Here is a 17,134-nt window from a genome sequence, read left to right as displayed (position 1 = left end):
CTTATAGTTTTTGGTAAAGATCGGTTTATATTTAGGGAAATGAAATGTACCAAATACATAATTTTTGTAGGGCATGAACCAGTGAAGTTGACAGTATATCTTACGGGAGTGGTTGGCCTTTAAATTGATACCAATTATATTGTTGTATGTTTTTTATGTGTTATGATATTGTTTAGTGTTACTATCCCCACTAGAGGTCGGAAATTTTGCCCTGATCTCTTTAAAATTTTACATGAAATTCCGGTTATGGTCAACGCCATGGTCTAAAATTTTAAGTAATGTTGAGATGATATTTAGGGGATGCAATGAACTTGATTTTTGTCAAATTTTCTAGTCGCTCTAGAGGTCATTGCTATATGCATAACATCACATATTTTACACGGCGAAGGGGATATGACCAAATATTTAGAACGACTGCTTAGATGATGATCGATCAAAATTCAACCAAAACATAAGTGACCAATTTATTTTATTTTATAACATAAATATTCACCTTCGGAAAACAATATTTGGAAAAAAATGCCAAGGTCTGGCATACAAAATTCGTGGAAATGCAAAAATACGTCATATTATTGCTTTGAAAAATGTGTGCTGATTTTAACGATTTTTTTAGATATTATCCTGCCCAAACCATATAACATTCTAAATTGGCATTCTAATTTTCCGAAATCGGTTCATTATTATTTTCTTGATGAAGTATTTTTTTTTCTCATTATATATTTGATTTCCTATTTGAATAATCCACATTTTCATTTATTTCCTAGAGTTCAGATTATTTTAAATTACCAATTACAAAGATTACATTCATATATCACACGCACACACAATTTAGTAAGTGTCCTTAAAGACCAATTTTGCTTGACCGAGCTTTAGGAAATTTTCAAAAAAAAAGAAACAAGCAACCAAAAGAAACAACTACTAATGGTCTGCCAATGTAATTGTAGTGTATATATACATTTATACAATGTTTTATTTCTTTGTGTACGTATATATGTATGTGTATTCATATATAAGTATGAATATGCAGAGAAGTGTCGTAACTAGTTTTTTGCTTTTCTTGCTTGTACTTCTCGAATGGGTTCACTAACTATTTGGTGCGTTTAAAATGTTATTTTATTGTCTCCAGTAGATATCATTGCTCATGTCTGTCTGTGAGTCAGACGACAAGAACAAAGGCGTCACAGTGGGTACTACTCTCATTCCAATAGATATTTACCTCCACATCAAGCATTGCAGAATGCTACAATGGGGGGCTTGAGTTGGCACAATTGATTAAGAGATATTTCATATAAAAATCAGTAAGGAAAGTAGTAAAGTTGGGCGGGGCCGACTATATGATACCTTTCACCACTTTGGGTATATTCTACATATGTATACTAAAAGACGTCGCCTTTTCGAAGCAACATTGACATGAAATTGAAGGAAACTTAATATGTGATCTTTATCTATAACTAAACCGACTAACATCAATCCCTACATATGTCATTCTACAACCTATGCTAAATTTTGTAAATCGATTTAAAGCAAACTGGACACACGCTATTCGGTATGCTGCACTGTTTAAAATTTAATCTCAATCAAACACCCATTGATTATTTGGTGTACAATAAACATAAATAAGTCGAAATAAAATATGGAAGCTATGCTTTGGACTTTGGTTCACCATTCACATAAAATCCGACGAAACTATATACGGGAGTTGTTCTAATCTGAACCGATTTTCACGAAACATAGCACACGTCATTCTAGACCTAATTTAGTACGCTATGCCAAAATTCGTGAAAATCAAAACATTTGCAGGGACTTTGATGGAAAAATTACCTAAAATCGGGCGAAATTTTATATATGGGAGCTATATCTAAATCTGAACCGATTTGCACCTTAACACCACCTGGCATCTTAACCGATTTTCTACAATTTCAACATGGTTCGTCCTTAGGCCAAACCAATGGGCTGTGCCGAATTTCATCCAATTCGAATAATAAATGCGACCTGTATTTTGTTCACAATTTAACATGGACAGAAGGACGGACGGACGGACATGCATAAATCGACTTAGAAAGTGATTCTATGCATATTCTCAAAAGGAACCATGTGTCTATCTCGTTTCCAAAGACATAATACCCTGTGCCACAGTGTATGAAGGGTATAAAAATATATAGGAGCTATATATAAATCTGAACCGACTTTCAGGAAACTTTACACACATCACTCCAGACTCATTTCAATACACTATGCCAAATTGTCAGGAAACTTAACCAACATAATTCTATACCCTATTCATTACCCTGTGTCAAGTTTCTTTCAAATCGAAAGATATATAGGGACTTTGGTACACCATTTACCTTAATTCGGGTAAATTTATATATATGAATCTATATCTAAATCTGAACCGATTTTCCCGAAATTTTACACACATCATTCAAGACTGAATCCAGTACGTTATGCCAAATTTGGTGCAAATCGAAGGATATATAGGGACTTTGGTTCACCATTTACCTAAAATTGGGCGAATCTGTATAAGGGAGCTATATCTAAATCTGAACCGATTTTGACCTGTGTCAAATTTCATCCAAATCGGATCATAAATGCGACTTGTACTTTGTTAACAAAAGTGCATGGACGGACGGACAGACAGACGGACATGCTTAAATCGACTCAGAAAGTGATTCAATGCATATTCTCAAAAGGAACCATGGGTCTATCTCGATTATTTTTGCCTGTTACAAACATATGCACAAAGACATAATACCCTGTACCACAGTGTGGTGAAGGGTATAAATAAGTACTTCTTTAATTTAGACGAAATCATGTGCAGAACGCTTAACAAATGGTCTATCAAACGTTTTCTTAAAGTCGGTCCAAATTTACATATATATTTCATACATAATTTTGCTCGATTTCATACATTGAAACACCAAAGAACCCAAATCTGCACAATTAACATGGAATTCTGCATAGATTTCAGAAGGATATGTATTTGTGTTGCTTTATATTGGTTAATATAACTTTATATAGCACATATTGAATTAGGAGTATCACTTTTGGACCCAAAGTCATGAGGTGTAACATATAGTCGAACCGTCCGACATTTGCAAATTTTTTAGTGGGTTTCAATTGGTTATGAGGTATCTACTTTTGACCCAGACAGACTTCGATTTTTCCAGTATATAACTAGAAATATACCAAACAAATTTTCGTGATTTGAAATATACATCTATAATCTAATATTCCCTCAAATATTAATATTTCAATTTTATTCTGGATTCGCTCAAATTTTCCCCTGAAGTTCGGTTTGGTGATTTCAGTTTAAGATGTAATAAACTTGATTGCGTATCTTCACAAATATTGGTATTCCTCTGACTGTTTGTATCCAACTAAGTATTACCCATTCATGCATTTCATTTGGTGTTCCAGTATGCGAGAGTGTGTGTGTGTGTCAGTCAGTGTTTGTGTGTGAATGTATTTCTTTTTTTTTTGCTTCTTGCTGAAATTGTTTCGTCATTTTATGATTATACATTTTTGGCAATTGCATTTATAGCCAACATGGAAACCTATAAACAAAATGCATTTCGGTTCGTTCTTCTCTGTCCCAGAGATGTCTTGCTTGTTAGTTTCTATCTTGTCTCGTTTGTCTGCTGCCGGTTTGTTGTAACTGATTTTGAAACTTCAGAAAAAAAACGACGACACGCTTACAAGCATTTAAAAGAACAAAACATTTAAATACGTGACCATTTGCAGTGTGTAGTTGTAGTTGCTTTTTTCCTTTTTGAACGATATCAAAAACATGTATAACTTTCGAATGTTCGGTGTTGTTGTCTCGGAGACAGTTGTCTGTATTCCTTTGTTGTTGTTGTTGCTTTTACTTCTTTTCTGGAAAAGAAACTTTGAAGTGAAAAAATGAAAAATATATCGTTGATGTTATTCTTGCAAGAAATTAAATTACATTTCTTTAGACAAACATCAGAAATTTCGTTTAAACTAAATAAAAAATTTTAGTTTAATTTATTCAAATTCAGGATGGAAATACTCTCTACAATGGAATGGAGGGTATATGAGACTAATATGCTCTCCATATTATTTTAGAACCTACAAAATTTACATACGTTGGGGGAACTTGAAGCGTATGCCGCCAGGATTATACGCCCAATAGTATAGTTATGGTGGTATGTGGAATGTCAGGGGATTTTATCGTTGTATACGGCAGAAATAAAATATATCCAATAAGAATAAAATTCGATGACAATTGAAAGCACTGTCAGTTGAATGTACGATAAAAATCGCTGTATTTATTGAAAAAGCCTTGAAATCATTGTTATTATTATTAGTATTTTTGAATTGCAAATATTATCACAAAATTTTAATTATTTCGATCTTTTAAGCGCGATTTCAACCGAAACAGACTGTAATCTACTGGGTTTCTGGAGGCGAATAGAAAATTGTCCTCTATAGGTCTATATAAAAGTCTCGCCCCTTTTCGAGGTTTTGTAGCAGCATTTTCCAACCGAAAAGCTCTAGTTAAAGTTATTAGTGTCCTCAAGTACCTAAAAGCAGCACTTGGGTTTCAGATAAAAGAAACCTCCTCTCCTACAAAAAAAATCCTCTTCAAAACCAGTAAGGAAAGTAGTAAATCGGATTGGGCCGACTATATAATACCCTTCACCACTTTGGGTATATTCTACATATGTCTCCTAACAGACTCCGCCTTTTCGAAGAACGTTGGCATCAAATTGAACGAATTTGAATATACGATATTTATGCCTTTCTGGAACCTATGCTAAATTTCATTTCATTGAACCGATTTTCACAGACGAAATATATATGACAGCTATATATAAATCTGAAACAATTTTCACGAAACTTTGCACACATCATTCTAGACTCAATGCAAAACACTATGCCAAATTTCGTGCTAATCGAAAGATATATAGGGACGTCGGTGTAGCATTTACATAAAATCTGATGAAAATATGAATGGGAGCTATATCTAAATCTGAACCGATTTTCACGAACTTTAGCACAGATCATTTTAGACCTAATTCCGTACGCTGTGCCAAATCGAAATTCGAAATCGAAAGATATATAGGGATTTTGAAGGACCATTTACATAAAATCGGACGAAAATATATATATGGGTGCTATATCTAAATCTGAACCGATTTTTATTAAACTTTGCACACATCATTCTAGGCTCAATTCAATACGCTATGCCAAATTCCGTTCAAATGGAATGATATATAGCGACATTGGTGCACTATTTACATAAAATCGGACGAAAATATATATGGGAGCTATATCTAAATCTGATCCGATTTTCACCAAACTTTTGCACACATCATTCTAGGCTCATTTCAGTACGCTATGCCAATTTTCGTGCAAATCGAATGATATATAGGGACATTTGTGCACCATTTACATAAAATCGGACGAAAATATATATGGGAGCTATATCTAAAACTGAACCGATTTTCACGAAACTTTGCACGCATCATTATAGACTTAATTCAGTACGCTGTGCCAAATTTCGTGCAAATCGAATGATATATAGGACATAAAATCGGACGAAAATATATATGAGAGCTATATATAAATCTGGACCGATTTTCACGAAACTGAGCACATTTCGGACTTAGTTCAGTACGCTGTGCAAATCTAATCATATATAGGAACATTGGTGCACCGTTTACTGAAAATCGGACGAAACTTTATATGGGAGTTATATCTAAATCTGAACCGATTTTTCCCAATAGGGTTCGTCCTTGGACCAAATAAGTGACCTATGCCAACTTTCATCCAATTCGGGTCATAAATGCGACCTGTACTTTGTTTACAATTTAACATGGAGAGTTAAAATATAGTTAAATATTTAGCGCGTCAAATGGAGGGTATATATTTATTTAGAGAAGTGGTTGACCTTTAAGTAAATATCAATTTTGGCTGTTGAAGTTACATGTTAATATTTACAGGGGTCTACTAATTCTGGCATTGTTTAGTATTACCATTACCACATTAGAGGTCGGAAATGCAGCGCTGATGGTTTGGATGTTCCAGTTATGGTCAAAGACGACACATGGTGATCAGATAATATTTAGGGAATCTGGTTTAATTACAACCCCAACATCGGAGATTTACAATTTACTGTTAAATAACGAAGGCCGTATCCTATGGGAAGACATCATTCGGAAAAAAAAATTCAGGGTAAGAATGTGTAGCTGTTGAATTCTAGTCGGCCAAGAGTGTGCAAAAGTCACGAAATATTACCAAGACTCGGTATATAGATCCGCAAAAAATAAAAGTTCAGTGGTAGTTGTCGTATGGACGGCCCCGTCCAATCCAATCACTGGTTTTCCTCGTTATAGGTCAATGTTGTTATAGAGCCCCGCATATTATGTTTTTTGATGTTCATAGACAAAGTGGTTGAAATATGGGATTCTGCCCACATCTTACTTATAGGCACCACCATATTTTCGGTATCTTGAATGCTGAAATGGTGCAATAAAGGTCCAAAGTTTAATTAAATTGTGCAGTAAAGACCCAAATCGCCCCGAATGAAACTAAATTTTTGTATAGTGTGCAGAATGCTGTATATGGATTGATGACAAAATTTGGCAAAATTCATGTCAATGGACCTTCAGAAATGAGACTTCTGTTGTATGCACTGAAAGTGGTAAAGGGTATCGTATAGTCGTCTCCGTCCGAATTTACTGCTTTCCTTAATGGTTTCATTTGGTGCAGGAGGTTTGAGAGGGTTTACATGATGGATTGATTGAAGTTTGAAAGAAATATTACGTTGTGGAATATTTGGAGGAAATCGGTTACTCCGTTCGTGAGCACCATGCAGAGGGGTGCCCCACGTTCAAAGATGGTGGGCACCTTTTAGATTATACAAGGAAAATGTTTTACCAATCAAATGGAAAAGCCAGAGGTACATTTATGGAGCCAAACAATGACTTTATTCTGAAAAAAAAAAAATTAATGCTTCGTGGCTAGGATGATTACAAGAAAATAATATGGATGTTTGGGCCAATCACCCAACTTACCACGGCTGGCCACCACGGATACTCCTTCCCTGGACAGCCGAGTCTACCTGCACCTTTTTCACCGTCAATTCGATAGTCCACCGTAGGCGCGCACAAGCAGATTCCCCTGCGGGCTAGTGGGAGACGACAGATAGTAATCGTTGTTCGCCGCACAGCGCTTATCCCCCAAAACAAAACACAGGCTGCTCGAGCCAACACTTTCGATCTCGAATTTCACAAATAATTCAATGTTTTATTTGTATAAAATTATAGAATAACAATTCAGTTTTTTCTGGGGCACTTATTTTAAAATATCCGTATTATGATTATTAGCTATTATTATTGTTAGCTAACACAAAACTTCAAAAGGAACGTTGGCTCGCGCACAAATGAACTTCTCGACAATGAGACAACGAATAAAAAATTAAAAAACTTCCAACTTCTTGCAGGTGCCCAATTCCCCTTCTCTCTCTCTCTCCCCACACTCCGGCCTCTACCCGGTGTCACCACAAAACCGGTATTTGTTCTGCTGTGTGTGTGTACATATGTCGCGAAGAGAGAGAGAAAGAGGGAGAACCAGAGCCCAACAAAACCAAAACAGCGATATTCTATGTTATCAATGTAAATAGACAAGTTCTATGATCTTTTGTGCGGAGAGCCAACGAAAAGCAAAAGGCAATCACATAAGCAAATGGAGAGCCAACGAAAAGCAAAAGGCAATCACATAAGCAAATGGAGAGCCAACGAAAAATAATAATGTAAACAAATAAGCAAATTCTATACTGCTTTGTGGGGGCAGACGACGAACAGGCAAGTGTCGCTTTGTAGCGTTTTTTCTCCACTTCTTGCGTGTTCATCCTCCCCCCCTTGGGACTAGTTCCCAACTTAAATAAAATTAAATGAAATATGGATGCCTCTGAAGGGCAATATAAGGATGAAAAAGGCAGGAAATGAATATCAATTGCTTAGGGCAAACTAATAAAATAATAATAATTCATTTAAAATGATTCCATCGTCCAACGATCCAGCCTTTGTTGTGGCACCAAATCAGGATGAGCCAAATGAGGTAGACGTATCAAGGTGCTGTCTTAAGCGCGGTTGAGGGGCACCTCCCCGAAAAACGCCCATCCAAATATAGTCTTCTGGGCATGTGGTAAATCAGGACGGAAGACCGGCAGCCCCATGAATATTCCTTCGGCGGCATTGTTGCCCAGAACTAGGTGGATGGGTCCAGGCCGAAACAGAGATTGGTCGGCCACTTCTGCCTTAGGGTACAGCCCTTTAAGACAGCGTAAATCGAGGGGACGGCGGGGAATTATGCTCGGAGCCCTTCGGTCTACTCTCAAGGTTGCCGTGTACGTAAGAACCCGGTTCCGGACCGACGTCATCACCACTCGAACCGATGCACCAAACTCCGGTCGATACTCCGGCAGAGGACCACCAAATCGGATGTAACTTCTAGTCCGTACTGGATTTATGTATGCCCGAACCTTAATGGGGACATCAATGATGCCGGGTATATGGACCAACATCTCCGCCGTCATTTTTAACCAGGCATGTGTATCCTCTGCAATGGGGTGCAGCATGGTGTGGTGGTGCTGTCGGCATCTTCTGCACCCCTCGAGCGATGGACAGTCTGTCGCCTGATGAGACATGCCCAAGCAGTTGGCACAATACTGCTGGACCATTACGCACACCGCCTTCTGGTTGGGCGTCATCTGCAGAAATGTGCGACATTTCCTCAAGCCGTGGCGGGCATGACAGAAGGGGCACATATACTCCTCGTTATAGGCCATCTGTAATAGAGAGCAGGAAGATAGTTAGGTGGGACAATTACCGAGACAACTGGGATGCGAGAGTTATGGGACAACATTGGCTGGACTAAGAACGTTTACGCCTAGTCTTGGCGAGGAAGCAAGACAAGCTTATGAACAGGGCGAGAGATAACCCCGTTCTGAGTCCGTAGATCCACGACCCGGACCCTACCATCAGACCCACGGTACAACCGTATGACGCGACCTAGCCGCCACTCATTTGAAGCCATAGAGTCATTGTGAAGCACAACCAAATCGTCCAACTGCAGATCGTTTTGAGACCTCTTCCACTTCGTCCTCTTATGGAGCTCCTTGAGGTACTCGGACTTCCAACGCCGGCAGAACTCCTGAGCCAACAACTTCAACCGCCGCCAGCGATTTTGCAATGACATCTTTTCGGACATCTCTGGCTCCGCCGGGGCCAACAACGGTCCTCCGATGAGGAAATGTCCCGGAGTTAGTGCACCGAGATCATCAATATTGTGGGACAAAGGGCTAAGAGGCCGCGAATTGAGGCAACTTTCGATACTGGCCAGTATCGTGGCAAACTCCTCGAATGTATGGCGGACTTGCCCCGACATCTTCTTCAGGTGGGCTTTACAGCTTTTTACCCCCGCCTCCCATAGCCCACCCATGTGAGGCGCTGCGGCGGGGATGAAGTGCCACTCCAACTTCTGGAAGCCGTACTTCACGACGGCTTCGTCTTTCAGCTCAGAGACAACCTTCCCAAAATTCGCTCGGAGCTCTCGATCGGCGCCAACAAAGTTCTTCCCATTATCTGAATAGATGTGGAGCGGGCACCCACGTCGGGAAACAAATCGGGACAACGCAGCTAGGAAAGCGGGAGTGGAAAGATCGCTTACAGGCTCAAGATGGATCGCCTTCGTGACGAAACATACAAATAGACAGATGTATCCTTTAGACAATCGACAGCCACGACCATTAAACGTTTTGATCTCGAATGGGCCAGCGAAATCGACCCCCGAGGTGGCAAATGGTCTGCTAAAGGTTGTCCTCTCAGGAGGCAGAGCCGCCATGAGCTGAGCTTGGCGCTTTTTCTGAGCCATAACGCACTTGACGCACTTGCGGTAGCGATTCTTCACGAGATTCTTCCCTCGGATGATCCAACACTCAAGCCTCGTCGTGGCTAGAGTCAACTGAATGCCGCCGTGATTGGTCAGCCGGTGGATGTGGTCCACATAGAGCTCTGCGAACCGGCTATTGTACGCCAGGATAATCGGATGTCGCTCGTCGTATGGCAGAGACAACGTGTTCTCCAGGCGCCCGTTTGCTCGGATAAGCTGGTGTCGGTCAAGGAACGGGTTCAGGGACAACAGAGGGCTACCCGAATCGAGTGGTAGCTTCTTGCTGAGACAATCGTAGTCTTGGGGGAAATGACTCCTCTGGGACATTGACATCAATCTGTACCGAGCGAAAACTATCTCTTCTGCTGACAAACGGTCAGACTCAAAGCGGGCCAACTTCTTTGTAGACGGGTGCGTCCGGCGGAAAAAGCGGAACACATATGCTATAGCGTGAACCGCGGTCGACAAACGGGAAAACCTTCCCAACACTTCATCTGGGATGGCAGATTGAGCAAGATGGACCTTGACCAGTTTTGCCTCCAAGGTGGTTTCTGGTACCGATGTACACGTGGGCCATTCGTTCCTGTCCCGTATGAGCCAGTCTGGCCCATGCCACCACAAAACAGCCTCCTTCAGCTCAGAAGGAGTCCGCCCCCGGGTTGCCAAATCTGCCGGGTTATCATTCGTTGGCACATGACGCCAATTATCACCAATTTTTTCCTGGATTACAGCCACCCTATTGGCCACAAACGTCGTCCAACTATACGACGGTTTTTTGAGCCAAGACAAAACTATAGTCGAATCCGACCAGGCCGTCAAAGTGGCCTTAGGGAGATCCAACTGCGGGAAAACTGAACCAACCAACTCTGCGAGAAGAAGAGCGCCGCAAAGCTCCAAGCGAGGCAACGAAGTTCTTTTCAATGGAGCAACCTTGGACTTAGCCACCAATAAGTTAGAGACAACAGAACCTTCACTTTCTACCCTTAGGTATAAAGCAGCCGCATACGCTGACTCTGATGAGTCACAAAAACCATGCAATTCAATCTTGCTATTTGGGAAATACTTCACCCAGCGGGGTATGCTAATCTGTCCTATTCCTTCAGAACTTGAGACAAAGGCTTTCCAATTTAGAAGAGAAAGGGGCTTCAAAGGATCGTCCCATCCAATATCGTCCAACCATAACTGCTGCATAAGAATCTTCGCAGTGACAATTATGGGCGAGAGCCATCCCAAAGGGTCAAAAATTTTGGCAATAATCGAAAGCACCTGTCTCTTGGTATAAAAACTTCTTTCTTCTATTTTGTCCATCGCGAAATAAAAAGAATCCGTTGAAGCGTTCCAGCGAATGCCCAACGTTTTCGCCGAACTTTTGTCCCCTAGTTCCAAAAATTCATCATTTAGTAGATCAGAACGGGCCAAACCTTTCAAGATCTCCTTAGAATTCGACGCCCACTTTCTTAGTTCGAAGCCAGCGGAACTTAGAATATTAATCAATGAATTTCGAGCCTTTATCCCCTCCGGGACAGTATGTACGCCTACCAAAGCGTCATCCACATACATATTGTTTCGCAAAATTCTAGAGCCAACAGGGAAACGATATTCTTCATCATCCGCTAGCTTTAGAAGCGTCCTAAGGGCCAAATAAGGAGCGCAATTTACGCCAAACGTCACCGTTTTTAGCTGGTAATCAGCAATTTCATGCTCTGGGGTAGGTCTAAACAATATGCGCTGATATCTCCAGTGATTCGGATTTACCCATATCTGACGATACATTTTGGTTATATCCGCATTGAAGACGTATTTATACACGCGCCAATTTAGGACCAACGAAATAATGTCCTTTTGCAACGTAGGGCCAACATACAACGCATCATTTAAACTCCTTCCTTCCACCGAAGGACAAGAGGCATTAAATACGATCCTCAGCTTCGTCGTTGCGCTTTCGGGCTTAAAAACGCCATGATGAGGCAAATAATAACAGTCCTTGTAATCGACTAAGCCCTGGACCTTCTCCATATGACCTAGAGCCAAATACTCCAGAATCACTTCATCGTAATCCCCTTTTCGCTCGGGATTTCGTGCCAATGACAATTCGTTACGCAAAAATTGCGACAGGGCCACATATCGACTAGATTTACTAGAGACAGAGAAAGGCAACTCAGTTCGGAATGGTAAATCCACTACATATCTTCCATCAGGGCCACGGATTGTAGTCGATAGGAATATTTCCTCACACTTACGATCATCATCTGAGACAACAGGCACTCTGGGAACTTCCTCTATCTCCCAGAACTTGGTCAATTCATCTTTGACATCAACCCTCGAACAATATGAAACCCTGACCCGTTGGCGATCGACCAAATTTGTTGCTGGGCCGGTCAAAATCCAGCCAAACACTGTTTCCTGAGCCAAGAGAGAGCCAAGAATATCCTTTTTAACGCCATTCAGCAAAATAATGGGATATACATTTCCTCCCAATAATACATCGACTGGGGCACTCTCATAAAATTTCGGATCCGCAAAATCCAAATCAGGCAGTTGATCCGACGAAATCTCATCAAACGGTTGAGTGGGAATGTCTCCAGTGATTTCTGGGACAACGAAGGCCTCCAAATCAAGAGCAAACGATGAATTTTTACACGAGCCAATCGTGATTGAAGCAACCTTTGAGCATTTAGTTAGATGCTCACCCCCTAAACCGGAAACATCCGCCGAGACCGAAGTAGTGGGCAGCTTCAGCTTCCTCTGAACCCTAGAGGACACAAAAGTGTCATCCGAACACGGGTCAACCAATGCGCGGACTTTGTATGAAGCCCCATCCTTCAAAATATCTATCCACGCTGTGGCAAGCATTGTTCTCTTTGAGACTGATGTGTGAAAATTTCGTCCATTTGCGGAAGTTGTCGGACTAGAGGCAACATTCGAACTCGACGAAGCGACATGAGACACATTGGGAGATTCATTCACACTCGGGCCATTATTTTGAGAACTTTTGTCCTTATGCAAAAGGACGTGGTGTCTTCCTTTACACCTGGGGCAACCCTGCGCCTTACACTCTGACGCTCTATGGCCATGAGTCAAACAATTTAAACATTTATTTTCCCTCTTAACCACGTTCAATCTACCCCTGAATTCCATGCTCAGGAATTTCGGGCAAGACTTCAAAGTATGTGTCCCTTTGCACAAACTGCACTTCGTCTCGCTCACCTTTGTGTGATGGACTTTAAATTGTTTCGACTTGTCGAATTGGCTTACTTTCGGCCGAGACACTTGACTTGGCTGCGCGCCATTCGCCGAAGTTATGTCCGCCACACTCTCTAGGGCGTGAAACCTATCCGTTAGGAATTTGTTTAAATCTTCCCAGCGAGGCAACTCAGTCCTATTTGCTATGGACTGCTCCCATAGAGACAACGTAAGCTTGGGCATTCTAGAAGAGCACTGGTAGACGAAAATCGGATCCCACGACTTCACGTTAATTTTATAGAGCTCCAAGACCGTAATACAATTGGTCACGTCCCGCTGTAACTTTTTGAGACAACTAGCAGACTCTTGTCCACAATGGGCCAAATTAAAAAGAATCCTCAGCTGCGAATTTACTAAAATTCTTTTGTTCTCATACTGATTGCGTAGGTTATCCCAGGCAATCGTGAATCCTTCCGCCGTTAAGGGAATATGACGATTTATTTCCCTTGCTTCCCCCTTCGTCTTTTGGAAAAGATGGTAGAGCTTTTCCACCGGGCTAAGCTTTTTGTTGGTAGCGTAGATAGCCGTGAAAAGATCTCGGAAGCTGGGCCATGAAAGATAATCTCCCTCAAAAACTTCCGTATCACACGGAGGAACCACAACGGAGGACGACGGTCTTTGGCTGACAGTACTCGGGACAACTTTTACTTTCTCCATCCTCTCTCCCAGGAGACTCGTACATTTTATATAACTCTGATGAGCGGCCTTCTTCTTCGTCTTGATAACTTCCTTATTTTTCTTGGCACATTCGGGCTCTTCCGTGCACTTTTTATAAGCATGTCTCCATTCCGACCATATCCTCTGCAGCTCCGCCCTCTCGGCCTCCACAGCTGCCTCATTATAAATTGATGCATCCGACGCCACCAGATCCTCCTCAAAGGATGTGATTTCATCACATTGTAGCAAAAAATCCTCCATTGGCATCTTTAATTAGCCCGTCCGTGAGACAAAACGGAATAATCTAATCCCAAGAATCAACGTATTCACGAGACAACAATAGCAAGGGGATGATACCAAATTTCCGTAATGCAAAAAAGTACACACCAATATGCGACAAAAGTTATCTCAAGACCATTGTGCGACAACAGCTCTCCCAACAAACAAGCTAATCTTGTCAAAAATGCCTCAAATAGTATGGTAAAGCCACAAACAATCTCAATTATAGAATGAGCCAACGAAATCGAATCCACAACATATGCCCAACGAGCCAAAGAAGGAATGATAATATCCCACAGAACAGAGCCACAATTTCTGCACAGGAAGCCAATAAACCCTTGAGCCAAAAGAACCAATGAGAATATCCCACGGAACAGAGCAACAATTTCTGCCCAGGGAGCCAATCAATGTTTGAGCCAAAAGACCAAACGAGAATATTCAACAATGTACGAAAATCTCGAATAATCGCACCAATATGCTTCGAAAAAGTCAACCTTTCCAAATGAGTCAATTCTCTCCCACACGAATGGCCAGTACTGACAAACAGTTCTCCAAAATTAACTCAAAATATCGACCAAATCTCCCAGTATTTATTTCATTTATTCCCAATCGTCAAACAATTAATCGTTTTTGTTTGTCTCCCAATTGAGCCAAAATATTATACAAAAGAAATCTCTCCAAAATTAATTCCTTTTATTTTGTCAACAGATTTTTATTTGAATCACCAAATTGAGCCAAATAATTCTATTCGTTGAAACAATATTCGTTGATTTCCTCTATTACCACTGTTTCAACTTCCAAAACATCAAATAGTCCAAATGACCAACTGTTGATCTATGATGTAAGGGAATGCTTTTACTTGTTAACATATGGCCGCCACAGTGTTTTCAACAAAAAACACCCCAGAGTTAAATGCAACGTTGAGACACAGAGAGCCAATACAATATTTCTCCACAGAAACAAAGATTCATAAATTCCAACAAGAATTTGTTCACATCAACCACCTTATTCAATAGTGGAGATAGGCAAAAACAAATCAAAAAAGTCCCAGCGTTGCCTTGGCTTTGTATTCGTATTCCTTTTCTAACGAGCTATTTGCCTACAAGAGACAACAACAAGGCAAACACCATACACAATATGCAAGAGCTCGAAAAATTATCAACAAAGGCACTCAGCGCGAACAAGCATACAAGCGCGCCGAGTCAAACGTTAGGCCGTCACCACCGCAACAGAGGCAGCGCAATAAAAGCAGCAACATCAGCGCACACGCAGCGAGCCAACAACAACAATGTTCCCCAGAACATAAAATATCCAACGAGACAAATCAGAAGTGCAGGCAAACAAAAAAATTGCCGGTTTAGCACACAACAATAACAACAAGGAAGGGAGCCAAAAAACCGTATCAACGGTATCGTAGGTGTCAATCACCTATGCCAGTTGATGCACTATTTTTCAATCAACAACTTGCCAAGTTTCCCTCATAAAAAGGGTTCAACAGCCGAGCCAACATTTAACAATAATACACAGTTTTGCAATAAAAAATGTGTGTACTCACTGTTATCAATTTACGCCTTTTCTTCCCTGTTCACTTTCAACGGCTTCTAAGGACCAATGTTGTCCTATCCGGCTCGAAGGACCAATGTTTGGGCCAATCACCCAACTTACCACGGCTGGCCACCACGGATACTCCTTCCCTGGACAGCCGAGTCTACCTGCACCTTCTTCACCGTCAATTCGATAGTCCACCGTAGGCGCGCACAAGCAGATTCCCCTGCGGGCTAGTGGGAGACGACAGACAATAATCGTTGTTCGCCGCACAGCGCTTATCCCCCAAAACAAAACACAGGCTGCTCGAGCCAACACTTTCGATCTCGAATTTCACAAATAATTCAATGTTTTATTTGTATAAAATTATAGAATAACAATTCAGTTTTTTCTGGGGCACTTATTTTAAAATATTCGTATTATGATTATTAGCTATTATTATTGTTAGCTAACACAAAACTTCAAAAAGGACGTTGGCTCGCGCACAAATGAACTTCTCGACAATAATAAAACGAATAATAAATTAAAAAACTTCCAACTTCTTGCAGGTGCCCAATTCCCCTTCTCTCTCTCTCCCCACACTCCGGTCTCTACCCGGCGTCACCACAAAACCGGTATTTGTTCTGCTGTGTGTGTGTACATATGTCGCGAGGCGAGAGAGAAAGAGGGAGAACCAGAGCCCAACAAAACCAAAACAGCGATATTCTATGTTATCAATGTAAATAGACAAGTTCTATGATCTTTTGTGCGGAGAGCCAACGAAAAGCAAAAGGCAATCACATAAGCAAATGGAGAGCCAACGAAAAGCAAAAGGCAATCACATAAGCAAATGGAGAGCCAACGAAAAATAATAATTTAAACAAATAAGCAAATTCTATACTGCTTTGTGGGGGCAGACGACGAACAGGCAAGTGTCGCTTTGTAGCGTTTTTTCTCCACTTCTTGCGTGTTCAACCTACATACTGAAAAAACTTTTTGGTGCATGTAATCAAAGAATCAATGTTGTAATTCTTATTAGAACGTCTTCGTAACGCTATATGCGCTTTTAGTTTGGTTGTAACTCAACCCGTTTTCTCAAAATCAACTACCATGTCAAAGTAAGAAATTCTCAAATTTTGCCTTCAAAATGTGAAATTTACCTACATACTGAAAAAACTTTTCGGTGCATGTAATCAAAGAATCAATGTTGCAATTCTTATTAGTACGTCTGCGTAATGCTATATGCGCTTTTAGTTTGGTTGTAACTCAACCCGTTTTCTCAAAATCAACTACCATGTCAAAGTAAGAAATTCTCAAATTTTGCCTTCAAAATGTGAAATTTACCTACATACTGAAAAAACTTTTTCTTGCATGTAATCGAAGAATCAATGGTGTAATTCTTATTAGTACGTCTGCGTAATGCTATATGCGCTTTTAGTTTGGTTGTAACTCAACCCGTTTTCTCAAAATCAACTACCATGTCAAAGTAAGAAAATCTCAAGTTTTGCCTTCA

General features: G+C 40.7%; 1 protein-coding gene across 1 annotated transcript; it reads right to left on the bottom strand.

Moving 5' to 3' along the window:
* Positions 1-8,488: 8,488 nt before the first annotated feature.
* LOC133330966 (uncharacterized) lies at positions 8,489-14,085 on the bottom strand (the record flags this gene model as incomplete). The annotated part of the gene is made up of 2 exons (XM_061539363.1): positions 9,733-14,085; positions 8,489-8,815 (listed from the first exon to the last, which is right to left on the bottom strand). Coding segments are annotated over exons 1-2 (4,680 nt in total), but the record flags the coding sequence as incomplete, so codon positions are not given.
* Positions 14,086-17,134: the final 3,049 nt, after the last annotated feature.

The sequence above is a fragment of the Musca vetustissima genome, unplaced genomic scaffold, assembly GCF_032173495.1.
Source record: "Musca vetustissima isolate MV318-11 ecotype Yass unplaced genomic scaffold, APGP_CSIRO_Mvet_v1 utg121480, whole genome shotgun sequence".
NCBI classification, from domain to species: domain Eukaryota; kingdom Metazoa; phylum Arthropoda; class Insecta; order Diptera; family Muscidae; genus Musca; species Musca vetustissima.
Note: the sequence above shows the minus strand (reverse complement) of the source record. Positions and strands in the feature narration are given on the sequence as shown.